General features: G+C 33.8%; 1 protein-coding gene across 3 annotated transcripts in view; it reads right to left on the bottom strand.

The window, feature by feature from the left end:
• The window catches only part of USH2A (usherin), a 742577-nt gene that overhangs the window by 637472 nt on the left and 85270 nt on the right, over window positions 1-19835 (bottom strand). For all 3 annotated transcript variants that reach the window (XM_045455771.1, XM_045455772.1, XM_045455773.1), the window contains exons 6-9: window positions 18630-18924; window positions 17028-17212; window positions 16325-16546; window positions 15100-15193 (exon numbers count right to left, since the gene is read on the bottom strand). In XM_045455771.1, coding sequence (XP_045311727.1) covers window positions 15100-15193; window positions 16325-16546; window positions 17028-17212; window positions 18630-18924 — 796 coding nt within the window. The remainder of the gene's footprint in view (window positions 1-15099; window positions 15194-16324; window positions 16547-17027; window positions 17213-18629; window positions 18925-19835) is intronic.

The following is a 19835-nucleotide window of genomic DNA, read 5'->3' as shown; positions in this document are numbered from 1 at the left end:
TGTGTTTCTTCTATAACAACTGGATTCCCCCTGATATGTCCCTGGATGCTCAAATTATAAAATTAGACAATGGCTTTATCAGGGTTGAGGAACTTTATCATTGATTCATTTAACTGCTTTCATTTTGATAGCTTCTTAAGGGCTACTAATCAACTCCATGAAGTTGGAGCCAAACACTTTGACATATTCAGGTAGGATTGACATAGAACAATCAGTGAATCTAGAAGACACTAATGAAATCTATTTTATTGTATTACATTCTAACAATACACAATGATATTTCTCTGAGACCATTAAATGGAATAGTATTCTCTTGTTACCATTACAGACTAGCAAAGACAATCTCTCAAAGATAATCTACAGGTCCAACAGCATTTTGCCAACTCCCTCCCATCAGTCTCATTTTTGATCCATTAATTATGAATACTTTCAAATTTACAGAAAAAATATGAACTGCATATGGGAAAATTTAAAGAAGTGAGACTTTAGCAGCACATCATTTATTCAGTCACCTATGCAACAATCTTTAATGACCATTATGTATCTTTGAAGGAAGAAGAAAATATCTTCTTAGCCAAAGATACATAAAGTTCCTAGGAAGGATGGGGGTGGTGCTGATCTTCCTGAAAGTTACTCATAGAAGAGCTCAAAAGACCTAACAGACTCAATGCCCTTTGAAACCTGAAGTTCAGAAAATGACCATGAGTCATCAAAGGAACAACTTGTCTTTAACATTCACAGATTAAGAAAACAGAGAACAACCTGCTTTTGAATTATTTCAAAAATAGATTGAATCATTTCTTAAATGTTCATTTTAATTTTTTTCAATATACAAAATTCAATTATATTTCCTTTTTTTGACATTGCCGATTTTTTTAATTTATTTTTTTATTGTTTTTAATTTTTATGTGTTGTTTTTATTTAAATCCCAGTTAGTTAACATGTAGTGTGATAATGGTTTCAGGAGTAGAATTTAGTAATTTATCACTTACATATAATACCCAGTGCTTGTCCCAACAAGTGCCCTCCTTAATGCCCATCACCCATTTAGCCCATCCCCCACCCACCTCCCCTCCAGCAGCCCTGTTTGTTTTCTGTATTTAAGTGTCACTTGTGATTTGCCTCCCTCTCTGTTTTTATCTTATTTTTCCTTCCCTTCCCCTATGTTCATCTGTTTTGTTTCTTAAATTCTACATATGAATGAAGTCACATCTGGAGGTGCACCTGGCTTGCTCACTCAGAAGAACTTGCAACTTTCGATTTCTGGATCATGAGTTTGAGCCCCAGGCTGGGTCTAGAGGTTATTTAAATTAAAAAAACTTAAAAAAAATTGTAATTAAAAATAAAAAGTCACATCTGGAAAATCTGTAAGAAGTAGTTACTTCCCCAGTAATGGTAAATGATGAAATAATCCTTTATTTTTCCTTAAGTCTAGGACATACCATACAGGTTAAAATTTAGGGGCACAAAGGACAACTATAGGTGCTGCCTTATTTTGTTAAGCATTTATAGAGAAAATAGCATGTTGTCCATATGTCTGAAATCACTGCAATTATCATGAACTATTTGAATACTCAATTTATCTGTTGTCCTTTGTAGACAACTATTAGATCTTCTTGATCTAATCAATCAGAGCATAATACCTGAAACATTGTAATTCCTCAATAAAGGTTATTAAGTAAGGGAAAGAAATGTATAAATGAATGAATAAACCAGTGAACGGATGATACAACACGAACTCATTTCTATTAGTGAATTCACTTCCTTCATTTCTAGTTCTAGCAAAAAAAAAAAAAAAGTGAAAGAAAATTGTCTCCTTTTCTACTCTCAACAGAGAAATGCCCACAAATGTCTTTATCTAGACAACACTTTCATGCAATAAGAATAGCCAATATGTTATGGCATCAGTCCTAAATGCTTCATATTTATCAGCTGCCTTTCTTTCCAATAATCTATGAAGTAAGAGTTGCTATTACCTCCATTTTACAGGTAAGAAAACTGAAGAATAGGAAAGAAATAATAATTTTCTAAAGTCACTCCCTGGAATGACAATTAGTATAAACTAGAAAGTAAAAATTTGTGAGGATGGCAATGCTTGCTGTGTTTTGTTCATTACAATATTCCCAGTGCCTAGAAGCCCTCACACATAGTAGGCACTCAATTTACATATATATGATATGTATTATATATAAAAGTATACACATAGGTACATATAACTATGTATACATCATATATACATATACATATATATACATATATATTCATATATACATATATATATACACACACATATATACACAGCATATCTATATCATATTCTCCTTCATTCTCCATTAGAACTCTCTCTCCTAATCACCATGCTATGCTGGCGCCAGGGACAGAAAATGATCTCAGGGAGAGAGGTCCTGAGTGGATCCACTTGGCTAGCTGTTCATACGTCCCTCTGCTCAGTCTAAAGTGGAAGGCAGAGCCCTGGAAATCCAAAGTTGGAGTCTCTCCCCACTGGCTGGAAAATTCAGAGGTATGTAGGCAGCCCCTGCCTGTGTGGGAAGGGGAGGAAGGCATTCTGTTCCAAAGTGAGAGATTATAAAATGCTCACTTTTTAAGAAGTCAGTATGGTACTAACTGAGCTAAAAGAGGCAATTTGTTCAACTACTCCCAAATGGCCTAAATGAATTAGAGATCTTCTGAAAGTCTGTAAATTGCTCCTTTCTCATCAGATTAGTGTGTTGGAAATTTTAAGAGCCTAAATCTCTAATAATAATAATTGTTCTCCAGCTCTGTTCAGAGCTTCCTCTTTTCTTTCAATGTAGCAGTTCAATTGTATTCGAATGTTGTTGTTTCAGTAGAATTTCTTGTGTCTACTAGAGAAATCAGCTTTATAAACATAAAAACTTCAGTGTAGTCACATAACTACTTGTTCCAATAGAAGTTTCCCTTTGTAGACCTAGTGCTCCAACCACAGATGTATGATTAGACAAACATGCGAACTTCTATCAGTGATAGGTTGGGTGCAGTGGGGGATGATAGCACAGATGAAATATCCAACTACAGAGAGAATCCGGACAGAAAGTGACTCAGTGCTTTGCATATAGTAGGTGATCAATAGATGTTTGAGGAATTCATGAGTGAGTGATCTAATGGACTGTTTACATTTGTGACATGTTCCAGGACTATACCTCAGTTTATCTAGTATTTATTAGAATGGTAACACTAAAGGTTTAAAGTTAAATGCAGTAGTTTCCTGCAGATTTTTACCTATAGATTATTATGTAATCTCAATTAGCAAACCCTAAATGATTACCAGGCCTTGCCATTGAGAAGGCTTAAATGTTCATGTATTTATCCTTGAATTCTTTCTTCAGTAATTATCTTTCCCCTGGTTAGAAATTCTCATTAATTAAAGTGTCCACAGAAAATACATACTTAGGTGCTCTCTAGATGCTGAAAGTAACAGCATAAATTAAATAACTACTGATACTATTGGATAATACTGATGAGACAGTTGTGGTAATATAATAATCATGAACACTTAAAATACATAGCCTAACAAATCAACCATTAATATGTGTTGGCTACTTTTAGAAACTTTCTAATTTATGAAATGCCTTGTTTGTATGTCTATAGGTAAGGTTCAATGGAAGATTGGAAACTCATCCAATAAAACAAATTTTGATAACACGTGAAACCAAATCCACATTTGCAAAAATAGAGACTGTAGACAGAATTATATGGACAACTGCTTCAGTTCTACACATTGTCCATATATAAATATAACTGATAGTTTATATACTTGTAAGGAGGAAACTTTTCACTCTGGCTTGGGAATGCAAACCATCTAACAATGTCTAGTTGTTGAATGAGATCCATTTGCATGACAGGCATTGGAGTCAGATTGCTTTTGAATACTGGTCATTGTTTCATATTTGATTTGTTCTCTGGCTTGCCTGCCCTTCGTATTGCCTCTTTAACTGTGGGAATTGTTCAGGGCACTAAATACAAAAGACATATATGAGATACACAAGGTTCTCCCAAGGTCCAGAAGAAGGACACTGAGGTTTCTTCAAATTTGTAGGTTATAACCAAGTCAATTCTCCTTTATAGCAACTATAATAATTTACCTCTGCTGAAACGCCAGAAAATGTGGCCTGGAATAGAGAACACATTTGTATAGGATAATCTACACTATTTTATAAAGAAAGCCAATGAAGAGAAAATGGATACCTCATATTAAAATCTCTTCAAAAATAGATTCATATTTTAAGCAGCAAAATCCATTATGTCTTTTCATTTTTAGGGTTCCTCTACACTTAGTGAGTGGACACCAAAATGTATTTGAGTTCCTATTTGGAAAGAAAGCCATTTTATATTGGAAATTTTATTTCATCTTAGACTTCAGTACTAGATTAGTAAATTTTCAAAATCCTTTCATTAGTATAGCTACATTGAATTTTTTTAAGATTTAAAATGTCAATGAGATTTATATTATCTGTTAATTATAAATTGTCAGTCTGAATAATTTGTTTGCAATAAAGTCATCTCTATTTATTATAGTAATTAGTGTGTACCAGGAAATCTTTTTTTAAATTTCACAAATGAAAGTCCTTCAATATTTTCAAATACGTGGATCTTTAATCAAGATGTTATAGTGGTACTGTAGCATAATGCTCTACACATAGAAGGCATTTAATAAATATTTGGTGAATGAAGCTAGCAAATGATCAATCAACACATTAGAACTATAAAAGTACACAATAATCATGAATTTTGTAACAGTTACCCCATCCTGAAGAGTCACCTCCACTGTTTTTAGCAGTAGCATGAATACTTAACATAGATGATATGTATCTGATAGATTAATAAATCATATTTTAGGAAAATTATATTAAAATATTTAGGATTGCAAAATTTATAAATAATAAAAAAGCAAATAAGCATGTTCTTTTATTCACTATCTGACTTAAAAAACAAAACACTGCAATATACATTCTACTCCATCAGTAACACATGAACTTAGCAATATCCGTTCACAAGCTTTTCTTCATATTTACACTTGATATATTACTTAGTAACAGTATTGTTGTGCATGTTTTTAAATATTACATAAATGGTATATTGTGTATATTATTCTATAAGCTTTTTGTATTCTATTGTCTGAGAGTCTAGTTGTGTTGATGTAATAGCTATATTCATTTACGTGAATTGAACTGCAGTAAGTATCCATTTAAATGTTTGCAAACTGTTTTCCCACACTGGTGACACATTCCCATCATTAATGGATGAATGAATCCCCAGTAATCTACACCTTTGCCAGCCAATGAAATTTTCATATTTTTTGAATCTTTGCCAATCTCACGAATATAAAATGTTATCTCACAGTTATGATTACTGATAACCAGTAAAATTGCAGCTGTTTCCATATGTATATTGGCCTTTTGAGTTGCCACTTCTAGCTGCTTACGCAAATTACTTGGTTCAATTTTCTTGGTCTGTTTCTTAATTGGTTTGATTTAAAAATTCCCTTTGTCTGTTATATGTGTTGTGTTGCTAATATAATCTGCTAATATGTAGCTTTTCCTTCTCTTTATTTTAAAAATGGTAGCTTTTGGTGATTAGAAGTTTCTAATTATAATGTAGCCACATTTATTAGTTTCTTCCTCTATAGTTTTTCCTTCTTGTATTCAGAAGTTGTAAAGATATACTATATTTTCTGTGGAAAATTATTTTTAAATTGTCTCTTGTTTTTTATTCTTGGGTATATAAAAATAATTATTTTCATGTTTCTATTCTATATCTAGCCACTTTGCTGAATTCCCCTCAATATTTAATAATTTGTGGAATTTTTTGCATTTTCTGGCTCAATTATCTTGTCTTCAGATATTGGCAGCTCAGTTCTTTTAAGTGTTGTTTTTTGTTTTTTGTTTTTTTTTTGTTTTTCTTATCACATTGAGCTGGCTAGATCCTCCAATAAAATGTGGAATAATAGACATCCTTGTCTTATTCCTGGTTTTAAAGGGAATGCTTCAATAGATTTACATTTATATGCACTGTTAATATTAGGAACTGGAAGGTATTATGCTAAATGAAATAAGTCAGAGAAAGACAGATACAATATGTTTTCGCTCATATGTGGATCTTGAGAAACTTAACAGAAGACCATGGGGGAGGGGAAGGGGGGAAAAAGTTACAGAGCGGGAGGGAGGCAAATCATAAGAGACTCTTGGATACTGAGAACAAACTGAGGGATGAAGGGGGGGTGGGGGAGTGGGGAAAGTGGGTGATGGGCATTGAGGAGGGCACTTATTGGGATGAGCACTGGGTGTTGTATGGAAACCAATTTGACAATAAATTATATTACTATTATTAAACAAAAAAATAAATAAATCTCAGAAAAAAAAGAAAATTATACTTGTTTCTCTATCAGGTTAAGAGTTCTTAAAGCACTTATCTAGAAAGGTGTTAATTTCATTAATTGCTTTTTTCCAAGCCTACTGATTTTATGTTTTTGATTTCTTCAATTAATGTGATGAAATACATTAATAGTTTTATTAATATTAAATTCCACTCTCATTCCTGGGAGAAACCCAATTTAGCTACTATATATTATTGTAGATTTGATTCATCATTTAAAAATTTTTGGCTTTGTTTATAAGAGAGTGATCTTAAGTTTTCATTTTGTACTCTCCTTGTTTGATCTTACATCCTGGCCTCCACAATTCATTTTACCAACACAGTTCAAAATAAGTTAAAAGCCTAGTATACTATGTATTTAACTTGTTTATTTTACTTCTTTGGTTTCCCCCAACCACACCACCAATTCACAAGAGAATATAAATTCTTCAAGAGTAGGAATAATTGCGTTTTGTCCAGAGATGTAAACCTACTGCATCCAAATAAGTACTCAATAAAATTTCCCTGGATTAATAAAAGGCTCATAATTTCAGTTGGAGGTTTTTTCCATCTATTTCTACTTAACTCATTGGGATAAAACTGAAATGACTGTATGCATTCATTTACTTATAAATAGTTAATGCTTACAGTGTGTTGTGATTACAAATTCTTTATAATTTGTTGCAACTATCATATTGATTAGTACATGATCAATGTTCATAAATTTTCCATGTGATCTTGACAAGAATGTACATTTTTTTCATTGTTGAATACAGGAATCTATTAGTTTAAGCTTCACATTAGTTCAATTCTCAATTATTAAGGATTTTAATTTTTGACTGCCTGATTAATTACTTAAATGAGATGTATTAAATTCTTCTACATTGATGTTGGATTTGTCAATCTCTCTTTCCAGTTCTGTCAAATTTTGCTTTATACTTTTGAATCTATGCTATAAGATGCATGTAAGTTTAGAATTCTATCATTTACCACTATATAGTAAAGCACCTTATCTCTAATAAAAGTTTTTACTTACAGTCTATTTTACCTAATATTATATAGCTTAAGCCATTTTTAAAATTTTTAAACTTTGTATGTGCTCGTGTTTTAGGTACATGTCGCACTATCTCAACACCAGGGCCATGCTGAGCCTTGTTGGAGCCTGAGACCAAAAGAAAAATATGTACTCCTATATACATTTATAAAATATCCTCTTATAGTAGGAACCAAGTAGAAAACATTAACAAACACACTATAATCAAAAACATAGCTATGTATAAGCTTTCATCTAACCCAATCTGTTTTTAAACCATTGTCAACCTTTGTGTGAGGCAGACACAGGAGAGCCTTATAGAACTGCTAGGCAGGGATTGTGGCTGACTGGAGTAACAGCTCTCACTGCTAAGTAACTCGGAGTTATAAAACAAACAACAGCTTATTTTTACTTAAAATGTTTACATATTGTTCCTCACAGATTTTAGTATTATTTTGCCTTTATTAAACATTACACTAAAATATTATTTATCTTGATTAATAAGTTTTCTGGTGCCTTCTTAAAATTTGTGCCTGAGGTACTCCCTCACATTACTGCAGGCTCTGCTCAGACAATGGTGGTATACTATATTTTGATGTGTGTGACAATTATTTAAATTTTTTTTACATTTATTTATTTTTGAGAGACAGAGAGAGACGGAGAACAAGTGGGGGAGGGGCAGAGATAGAAAGAGACATAGAATCTGAAGCAGGCTCCAGGCTCCGAGCTGTCAGCACAGAGCCCGACACAGGGCTCAAACCCACGACCGTGAGATCATGATCTGAGCCAAAGCCAGACGACCAACTGACTGAGCCACCCAGATGCCCCATGTGTGACAATTCTTAATTCTAACTGACAAGTGTAACACATTTATATTTGTTATATTTATTGCTATATTTTCTATATCTCTTACTTTTTTATTTCCCTCTTCTTTTTTCCTTTATGTCAGAATAAGAAAGATGTTTCCTTTTTATTCTCTGTAGTTTGGGAAGTTACATACTACATTTCTTCTCTTTTGCTGTGTTATTCTTAAATAAAAATCCTGCTTAAGTTAAAATTTGAAGCATTCCACTCTCTTCAAGAATAATTCAGGGACCTTTGATCTCTTAAATGCAATCATCACTTCTGTCTTAAAAGCTACTTTTTCAATAGACTATAATTTTTGAAGCATTTTCTAGTTGACAGAAAAATTGAGAGACAGATACAGAGTTCCCATATACCTCCCACCCCCACCTATTCACAGAATTCTCAACTTTCAACATTTGGAACCGGAGTTGTATGTTGTCATAAACTGATAAACCTAAATTGACACATCATCATTATGTGGACACATAAACAGTCCACAGTTTAATGTTTACTATATTTATGTGGCTGTATTTCTATTTCATCCCACTGATCTATTTCTTTATTTTTGCCAAGACCACATTGTTTTAATTACTGTAACTTTCAGGATATGTCTTGAAGTCAGGTAGTGTCAGTAGTCTGACTTTGTTCTAGTCTTTCAATACTGTCTTGGCTATTCTGTGTCTTGTGCCCCTCACACAAACTTGAGAAATGGTTTGTTGGTATCCACAAAATAAATTTCTGAGATTCTAATTGGGATTACTTTGAATCTATAGATAAAGGTAGGAAGAACAGACATCTTGACAATACTGAATCTTTCCGTCTATGAACACGGAATAACTAGCGCAAGTGTTTTTCGAAGATTAATAGTATCACCACGTGCCAGAGAGGAAATGAAATTCTAGGCCTTGATTCACTAAATATACATCTAATATAGATTCTATAATACAAACTGTTTGCTACTTAGAAAAATTAATTCATTAGTATTTACAAGATAGGTTATACAATAAATACATTTAAAGTAAAATCCTTGTGTGAGCAAACAGAAGACATTACTGGGAAAGCTTGATGTGTAATAAAAATATGACTCAAGCTAGTCATGATGACTCATACTTTTGGACTTGTGTGCTCTAAAGGAACACACTTTCTAAAATAACAGGAAATATTCATTTACATAATAAGCATTGTAGAGTGTGATGTTGGCACCATTCAAATTATTGAATGGTAGGAAGGCCTATTATATTAAATGTTTTAAGCTGGCTCTGCTATTTATAATACTAACAAAAATGCATACTGATAGCTTGATTGTAGTTAATTCATAAAAGCCATGATTAATGCTATAAAAGGGTCACAAATCAGAGCCAAAGAATAAGAGAAGTATTCATGGTTACTAATAAATTGCTCTGTGAACGCTTGGCCACCCTTGCAGGTAATGATGTCACAGAATGATGAAAGAATAGCTAAGTAGCCAACAAAATGCCAGTCCTTGGCAAAGGCACTGATTATTACATCACTCTTAGCTAAGAGCCCCTGAAAGATGAACATAACTATTAAAAGAAAATGAAAAATCATTAGGATGCAAGTATCAACTGATAACACATCTCTTAAAGCTAGAATTTATCAACATTTGAATTTTTAGAACAGGTATAGAGAAGAGAATGAGTAACGGGTGTATTGTAACTATGCAACCATGTTAGTTGACATGTAGTAGACATACCTAAGCTTCCAATTCCTAGGTTGTATTCTGCATCTAAGAACTTGACACATACTTTTGGAAAGTTACAATGGAATTCTTGAGCAGGTGGACCAGAGATATATTACTGCAATAAAGCTAATAGCACAAGTAGTTAGGAAATTATTTAACAAAAAAAAGGTAAGAGAAGTAGGGAGTGGAATCAGAAACCTATGCACCAAAATAATACATGGTTGAATAATTCCATGATTTGAAATTTTAGAACAGGCAAAGCTAATTTGTAGTGACAGGAGGCAGGTTGGTAGTTTCCTGGGACTGAAGGTTGGGGAGGAGGCATGGACTGTAGAGGAGCACAAAGAGTATTTGGAGAGAAAAACATCCCATATCTTGAATATGGTAGTGATCACACAAGCGTTGCTAAAACTCATTAATCTATACATTTTTAAATGGGTACACTTTATTGTATGCAAAACATACTTCAGGAAAGTTGCTTAAAAAGAAAAATCACTAGTTTTGCAAGACATTTTCATGGTTCAAATTGAGTAAAGGATACAAGGAATCTATTTAATTTAATACAATCAATTATTTAATTGTACATGAATTCACAATTAAAATGAAAAAATTCACTTAAATTTTAAAATACATGTACAAGTAACAGTGATTATCTGTTATCCAAAAATTAATTCTTTAAAAAGCATAAATGTGTTTCTTATCAAATGATTCATTCAGGGTTAAACTCGGTGTAATCCTGAATTCTGCTTTGAAATATTCAACTCTGCTTGTAAGTTACTGAATGGTATATAGTCTTTTGAGATTTCTTTTGCTCTAGATTAACCCTTAAGTGTAACAAGTAAATGATTCATTGTTTCAGTCATTTCTAGAGAAGAAATGTCACAAATATTCTAAAATTATTCTCTATTAATGAATATACAACGATCATTTATGGTAAGCACTACATATTAAAGTCAAAACCTTACAACTGCCAATACAATATCAAAATCTGTCAGAGTTCCTATGTAGTAGCAATGAGGAGAATCACTGAGCCTCCCCACCAAGGTAGATGTTTTAGGTATCACAAAATACAATGAAAATTTAAGAAAAAGTAAGTGTGGCTTGAAGTTTATCTTAAGATCAGCAGGGCTTTTGGTAATACTTTGTCTTGAGGTTTTGTTTGTGTGTTTTAGTAACTTATAATTTTATGAGTGGACAAAAGAAATGAGATTTACCAATGGAGTTATGAATTAGTTGGTCTTGCTATTCCCAGAATAATTAAACACATATTCTAGCTACTACTGTAAGTCTTAATCTATTAAGTGGGTCAGATATTAACATAAGTGAGATCACCCAGATATAAGGCTATGGATAGTAGAGAATATGGTTGAAACCAAATAGTGTTACGGCTCCAAAGAGGGTAATTGTTACCCTGAGTTATAGTTGTTGCCATGGGTAAATGTAGACGTAGTGTTGGATTATTTTCTGATTAAGAGAATCCAGAGATGAGGGAGGAGGAGGAGAAGAAGGGAAAATTCTTGTTGGAAGTTAAATAACAAATTATTTAAACACTGTTCCCATCTGTGGACCACCTGTTTGTGAAATCAACTTCATAAACAACTAAAGAATGCTTTATATAGAAAATTCTCTGGAATGGTGATGTGTAAGAACTTGCTTCTGAATTCACCATTCTACTCCTTTCTCCTGACTTCATTCATTTTCACTTCCGCTAAAAACACTTTCTTATAGGACTGCCAATTGCCAAGAATTGGCATATTCTCAAGGCTTACGTTTTCATCTGTTTGCCAAATGGCTGTAATATAATTCACAAAAGCCCTGTTTATTGAGTAATATTATTAATAGTTAGCATAATACTGTGAAATTGAAGGCATTCTTTTTGGATTATGTCCAGATCTTTAAAAAAGAACATTGGTTCCAATAGGATATGGATGGCTTACATTAAAACTTATTATTTTGAAAAGTAGAACAAGGTGAAAAGCACTTGAATAAGAATCTTTTCAAATTATTTCAGATATGTAAGTCCCACATGTATTAAAATATTTTGATAACAAAAAGAGAATGTCATACTTATGAATGCTTTATAAAATCATTTCTCATTTTCAACACATTATTGAAAATATCATAGCACTGAGAAATCATTCAACTTACCAGTCTATTGACTTTTTTCCTTCAGCTACATTTGCCAAACTTTGCTAAGTGAATGATTTGTTGCTTTTTTATTTATGGCTATATAATTATCAAAATATGTCAAGGAAGAAAATAACAGAAAAGTCAACATTTTACGTTTGTTTCTAAAGGAAACTAAATGTCTAAATAAGAAGCAGTAAAATGTATTCTCAACCTAAATTATAGTTAATTATTTTGCTAGTTCATAATCCAACAGTCACCACCTGAGACCAAGTCTGAAAATCCCAACTAGACTTCTGAAACCAATCATGAGCCTTGATTCATTTAATGCCTCTATTTTTAAGGGGAAGCATGAAATCATCCAAGAATCATAAAATATCAATCACTCAACTGTGAGCAATTAAAGAGAGAGGAAGGTGGAAAGATGGGATATCAAAAGGAAAAGGAGATGGGGTGGGGGTTGAGGAGAGAACTAACTAGTCAAAATAAAGCAAAAGAAGCTTAGAAAACAACATATGTGAAAGCATTGCCCAGTCCTTAGTTTGAATGTACTGTATATATTCAGATCAAAGTGCCTTACAAAATTCAGCCCAGAGAGTTTTTTAACTGGGTTAGTGGTGAGTTTGGGGAAGTGGGGTGAGGTCAATAAAAGAAATCACTGATTGCAAGGGAAGTGTCATTTTAAAGGATCAAATGGAGAAGACACTAAGAAAATTAGAATAAATGTCACTTTAACTCTAAAATCAAGAAAAAATCAAACTGGCAAAAACTTAAAACATACAATTATGGCTGAATAAAGAGTGAATCAATCAAGTTCATCCAATTAATTTCCTTTCTGGGACAATATGATAAGCTGCACAATCAAACATAGTAAAATCAATGTTTCTTAAAAAGATTTTTTTCTCATGATATACTAATCAAACCAAATTCAAAGCCTCTGTATGTTAGAAATCCAAAATATGTAAAAGATTCCTTCTTTCGAAGCAATTATCAACCAGTGGTGAGGGCTAACGTATAAATTAACAGTTCAATATAAAGCAATGATCTGGAGAATAAGTTCAAAGGAACATCTGAATCAGAAGATGAAAGTTTTGGCTTGAGCACATAGAAAGAAAGAATACTTAACCCAATCAAAGACTGAGTTGAAAATCAGGGCCAGGACTACATTCTAAATGTGCTAGAGGAAGTCTGCATTGTAGGTAATATGCTTGCCACTGAACTATATGCACTAATGTTGTCTCTGGAAACAAATTAGATCAGATTAAGAATCTCAGAAGACAGAAATGGAGTTCACCAAAACCTTGACAGGTGCTTCTTAAAAAACAAGATGTTCCAAGGCTCTGAGTGACTCAGTCAGTTAAGCATCTGACTTCGACTCAGGCCATAATCTTGCGTTTCGTGAGTTCGAGCCCCACATCGGTCTCTGTGCTGACAGCTCAGAGCCTGGAGCCTGCTTCAGATTCTGTGTCTCCCTCTCTTTCTGCCCCTCAGCTCCCCTCCCCTCCCCTTCTCTTCTCTTCTATTGAAAATAAGTAAACATTTTAAAAATTTAAAAAGAATAAAAAACAAGATATTACATGATATCCTCAAACAAAGGACAGAGAGAAGTAAAGTGACTAATTAAAAACATGTACAGGGCAAGGTTTAGAACACAAGTCAAGTAGGAATCTATGAGACAGTGTACATTGTGAGGTTAATAAAAGAAATCACTGATTGCAAGGAAAGAGAAATGTGTATTTTAAAGAATCAAAACAAGAGGACACTAGAAAAAATATAATAAATGTCACTTAAATTTAAAATCAAGAATCAATCCAGTTGGGAAAAATTAAACACAATTATGGCTGAACTTATAAAGTTTAGAAACATTATCTTAATCTTTATTTTAATAGATTTACAATTATTTTTACATTTAGGTCTTTAAGTCACCTGGACTTCTGTACATGCCATGAGGTAAGGCTTTAACTTTTTTTTTTTTTTTATTAAATTTTTTTTTCAACGTTTATTTATTTTTGGGACAGAGAGAGACAGAGCATGAACGGGGGAGGGGCAGAGAGAGAGGGAGAGACAGAATCGGAAACAGGCTCCAGGCTCCGACCCATCAGCCCAGAGCCCGACGCGGGGCTCGAACTCACAGACCGCGAGATCGCGACCTGGCTGAAGTCGGACGCTTAACCGACTGCGCCACCCAGGCGCCCCTAACTTTTTTTTTTTTTCCAAATTAACACCAATTGCCTTAAACATCACTTAGGAGGCTCTGTCCTGTTTATTTTTCATTACTGGTATGATTGTTTGTGCTGTTGTACCTGCTTTCATATCAGCTGCTATTGATGCTGGATGTCTCTATTAACAAAAACATCTCAATTTCATTTCCATTTACCCCTTTTTCCTGAAGATAGAGCTAAATATCTACTTCAACTATGAAACTTCCCTGGACCATCACAGACAACCTAAAGTAACATCATTTCTGAGTCCTTTTACTATAGATATTCAAATTAGTTACTTAAAATGACTGGTATCAGCAATGAATTCAACTTGACTGATACAAATACATAAAGATCTCTCTGCATCAGAAGATGCTTATGTTGCACAGACACCTTTGTATAAATACCTTTTAGATGCAGAACTCAGACCCTTATTTCTAGTGCCATGCTACCTAGACACCTTAAAAAGTGTTTTATAAAACATGATAATACTGATATAACAAAGACAGCAAAGTGAGGTTTAATCTTAGTTGTTATTTTACTGATTGAGTTTATTTTAAAAAATAATACTTTCATCTTTTCGATGACTTTTATTTTTCTCTCCCAAAAATTTTCTGAAATAATTGACATTTCAGGCTCATATCAATCGATTTTTATTGACATCCAGAAGATAGACCAAAATGAAGTTAAAAAATTATTTTCACCATCCCCCACTTTTTTGTTTGTTTTGGTTGTGTTTTGTTTTTGTTTTTGTTTTTGTTTTTTTTTTGAGGTGTCCATGCATCAAACAGAGAACTCACATGAAGTCCTTGGGTGAAGCTTTCCAGAGAGCAGAGGCATCGATAGGGCTGGCTTGTTGTGTCACACTTATTGGCATGACCGTAGCACTGACATCTGTGAACAGGAGCAACAGACATTTCTAAGTCAACTCCACTGTGAATATATTTAAGGGCCTGTGAATATATCCACTGTGTGGATCCAACAAGGAAGACAAGTATGTTAATCAACACAAAGATCAGTTTCTCTTCTATCATGTGGACGCTCATGAAAGTTTTGCATTAATCCTAACGAATTGGGTGAAGTGCCATCAATATCCAAACCATATTGTCCTGAAAAGGTAATTTTCAAGCCTCCCTGGAAAAAGGGTCAGGGATTGTTTCTACCTATATCAGACATATGACACACTTGTCAAGGGAAGGTATTTACTGAACCTATTCAAGTCACGGTGAAAAATATAAAGTTTAGAATAAACTGCAGAGTGAAATTAACAAATTTCAATTATTTGGGAGGTTTTTTTCACCAAAATTATATGGTGACTATTTAATGGTAGTATTATTTTCATTATGCTAGTACTAAACAAAAAATAGTTTGGTATTCTAGTAAAGATGTACTTTACTTACACAGCATATCACTCTTCTAGCACAACTCAATGCTAAATATAGTCTACATAGGTGTCCTTTCCATACTAAAGAGTATGCCGCTCTCCAGCTACCCATACTTTGAAATACTACGAGCCTTGTTCTGAAGTATGGTCAGATGTTTATAAATTATCTAGGGAATAGATTTTTTTCTTCTAGGAAAATAAATATTCTTCATAAAATTGTGAATTGTGAATTCAGGGAGGCCAAGCCCCATGCTTACAAACTAGCTGGGAGTAGAATTGTCGTTAAAAATCTAGCTCCTTCTCTTTGACTTCAAGAATATTTTAAAAATTATATTCCAGAACAAACCAAGTAAAATATTTAGTAAATCATTTCTAAGCCAGATTCAGAGTATCACACCTTCTAAACCCAACAGCTTTTGAAAATTGATTCTATAACAATGTGGTCTTACATATGGGAAAGAATTACATACAAACCTTTCTAAAAAAATCTTAGAGTAGGAAGCCATTTCAAAACATGAAGTTTGAAATCTGGTTTGCTCTACATCTTAATGTACTTTTAAGTAAGTATGACCACAGTCTTGTTGAAAACAAAACTCATGATGAAAAGCACCCTGCAATCAAACCTCAGTAATGAACATTACCTCCCAGTGATGGTGATTTCATCAACTGCATAGTATCTGTGTCTGGGGCTGACAGGAGTCTCAGTTGTATAGTACTGTCCGTAAAAATGAAGTCTTATTTGTGTGGCTTTTACAAACTCTTGAAGAGATGGGGTGTTATAAAAGTTATTGTAGCCAGGACGATGATTTGGTCCAGGTGTTAGGATGCTAAATGTGACATTACCATGTGAATATGGAGTGACACTGTTGATGAAAAATATTTGAAGTCATGAAAAGCTATTCATAATTTTAATAAAACAGAATCATAACTTTGAGACACTCTTACACAATACTCGTAACAACTTTAATTCTTCATTCTGGGAAAACAGACATATCTCACATAATTTGTATGCAAACAATATAGGATCATCACAGAAAAAACATAGTAAAACATTTCCTTGAGGACATAATAAAATTCTATTAATATAGATAACTTGCTAAACAATCTGAAAATCAGATTATAAAGCCCAAATGAGGCTGTAAACAAGAGATACTCCAAAGTCTTTAAAGAGAACTTTAAATGTAATTTAAAACTCAAGTTAGGGAGGAGTCTTAGAAGAATCTGCCTCAAGAAAGTTAGTGAGAGTTAGACTCACCAGTCCAGTGAGTTAGTCTACCTATTGATTATTAACCCATTAGTTTATTAAAATTAACTCCTTCAAACATTTTTTTTTAATATTCATACGTGGAAAGCTGAAGACAGTTGACAGAATCAGGTTTCTCCAAATCTCCATTATTTTTCATTCCAAAAGCTCTGCAATTTCTAGCAAAATATTGCCAATCCTCCCAATCCAGGCTGTCCTCCTTCTTCCTTTGAATCCTTATTGCTGTTGGTTGTGGACTAAGGAACCGAATGATAATATAAAACACCTAAAAATGGATAAGTTAATCATTGTCTTTAAAGTTGTAAGTTTGACCCATCAGTATAAATCAAACCAAGGAATTGTTAGTTTCAAATATAATAGCTTACTTCTTCATAATAATAATTATCAAATATTCATCAGACATCCACAAACTTGATAGCCCTATGGTAAAAGCAACACATTCTATAACTGCATATCCATCCTTATTCTTAAGGATTTTATCAACTAAGTGCAAATTTGGCATGCCTGGGTGGCAGTTGGTTGAGCAACTGACTCTTGATTTTGGCTCAGGTCATGACCTCACAGTCATAGGATGAGCCTCTGTGCAGCTCCACACGAAGTGTGGAGACTGCTTGGGATTCTCTCCCTCCCTCTCCCTCTTTCCCCCCTTCTCAAAAATAAATAAATAAACATTTAAAAAATAAATTAATTAACTGCAAATTAATATTAAGTTTGATATATAAGGATATGGAAAAACAACCTTAGTTCCATGAGATAATTGTTATATATGTTCTTCTTTTTTTTTTTAAATTTTTTTTTTTTCAACGTTTATTTATTTCTGGGACAGAGAGAGACAGAGCATGAACGGGGGAGGGGCAGAGAGAGAGGGAGACACAGAATCGGAAACAGGCTCCAGGCTCTGAGCCATCAGCCCAGAGCCTGACGCGGGGCTCGAACTCCCAGACGGCGAGATCGTGACCTGGCTGAAGTCGGAAGCTTAACCGACTGCGCCACCCAGGCGCCCCTTATATGTTCTTCTTATGTAGTTACTTAGAATAATCACCTTAGTTTTTATTAATTTGTATTACTTAATAAAAAGACATCAATTTCAATATTGCATATGATTTCATACAAATATCTAAAAAAGATCCTGCATATTTTCTTTTAGATATTTTTATTTCATACATTATTATACACTATGTTAGTTAAGTAATGTTTGGTTGCCTAATTCATTCACCTTGTAGTAGACTGAATTGCATCCCCAAATAAATATATTGAAGTACTAACACCCAGGACCTGTGAATGTGACCTTCTTCAGAAATAGGATATTTTCAAATGTAATTAAGTTAAGGATCTGAAGATGAAATCATCCCAGATGTAGGCTGGGCCTTATAACAGAGCGAGGAGAAAGATCTGACACACAGAAACAAACACAGAGGAAGGCCAGTGCAAAGAGAGGCAGAGATGGGAGTTATGGAGCCCTAAACCAAGGAACACCAGGAGACAGCAGAGCCTGGAAGAAGCAAGGAAGGATTCCCCACTAGAGCCTTTGGAGGGAGAGTAGTCCCTCCAACACTTTGATTTTGTATTTCTGATCTTCAGAATTGTGAGAGAAGAAATTTCTGTTGTTTTAAGCCATTAAATTAGTGGTCATCGGTTGTGGCAGCTACAGGAAACTAATACACCTCACTCTTTCAAATTACCTGATACTGTCCATTTTCCAAATCTATTGAAATAGTCACTCCTTGATTAAGCTGGGTAATGTTTGTAAACACATGTGAAACCCATGAAGTACCAATATCATTATCATTGACAAAAGAGAGAGGATGGGCTTCAGGATTCAGCCGTAACACCCTATCAGTGGTTGTGTCCTCTTCATCATTAGGAATGCAGTATCGCTGAACCAAAGGATGGACCCGAGGGTGGCTACCAGGGCAGCGACAATGTGACTGGGTATGCAATCTGAACAGATTTCCAGAATAAATTTCCAGAATCTCCCTGTGGTTGTAAGAAGCAGACTGTAAGTCAAAGAGTTCAACAGCAATAGAATTTCTAAGGATTGCTACAAATGAATATCACTATTTTAATTTTTTGATTAGTATCCGTTTAATTTTAATAGTTTTCTAAACAGAATATAAAATCAAACTCATTCCTGGCAAAATAAACACACTCATAAAATAGATATTGGAAACAGTAAGTTCTTAACTGTTAACTTTTTCCATTGAGAAGCATGTGTAAGCCCTTGTCTGATTATCTAGACATTTTTTTTAATATCATATTTTACTCTACCTATTTGTGATAAAAAATCAAAAGGTAATATTCATGTAGGTTGTTAAACTGACTTACCCCTGAGACTGAACAATAATATATTGAAAATACTGAGAGTTATAGATAAGGTCTCCAGTTAATCCATAGGAAAGAAATAAGAAAATAAGTGTCATTTATCTGCTGCTGTTTTAAGTAAAGGAACTGAGGCCAAGACCATTTTTCAATGGTTTTCTGTGATTCATCAGTACATATTCTGGCATCCTAAAGTGCTTCAGTGGCTTCAGATCACCTGGCAGCTGCCAATAGTCAAAGAATAATGCCAATTCCAGGCAGATATATTTAATTTTTCCATTAAGGGCAATACACCTGTTCTAGGTCAGAATCAGTCATTCTATTTATAGGCACTCTTCCCTATAATACCTTTCCAGACATCTCAGGTAGGCCAAGATCAGTCACTCAGGTCTAACTAGAGAAACTAGGCTTCTTCCTTCAGATTCCAGTAGGGCAATGGAGTCAGGCAGTTTAACCACTCACCAAATCACAGGAAATAACACCTTCTTCTTTTAATCTTATTGATATTTTCCAGTTGATACCAGGTTTGGAATGGGACCAAAAGTGACTATCTGGTGAAATCTTTGCCC

The sequence above is a fragment of the Leopardus geoffroyi genome, chromosome C3, assembly GCF_018350155.1.
Source record: "Leopardus geoffroyi isolate Oge1 chromosome C3, O.geoffroyi_Oge1_pat1.0, whole genome shotgun sequence".
NCBI lineage: Eukaryota > Metazoa > Chordata > Mammalia > Carnivora > Felidae > Leopardus > Leopardus geoffroyi.
This window is presented reverse-complemented; position numbering and strand designations above follow the sequence as displayed.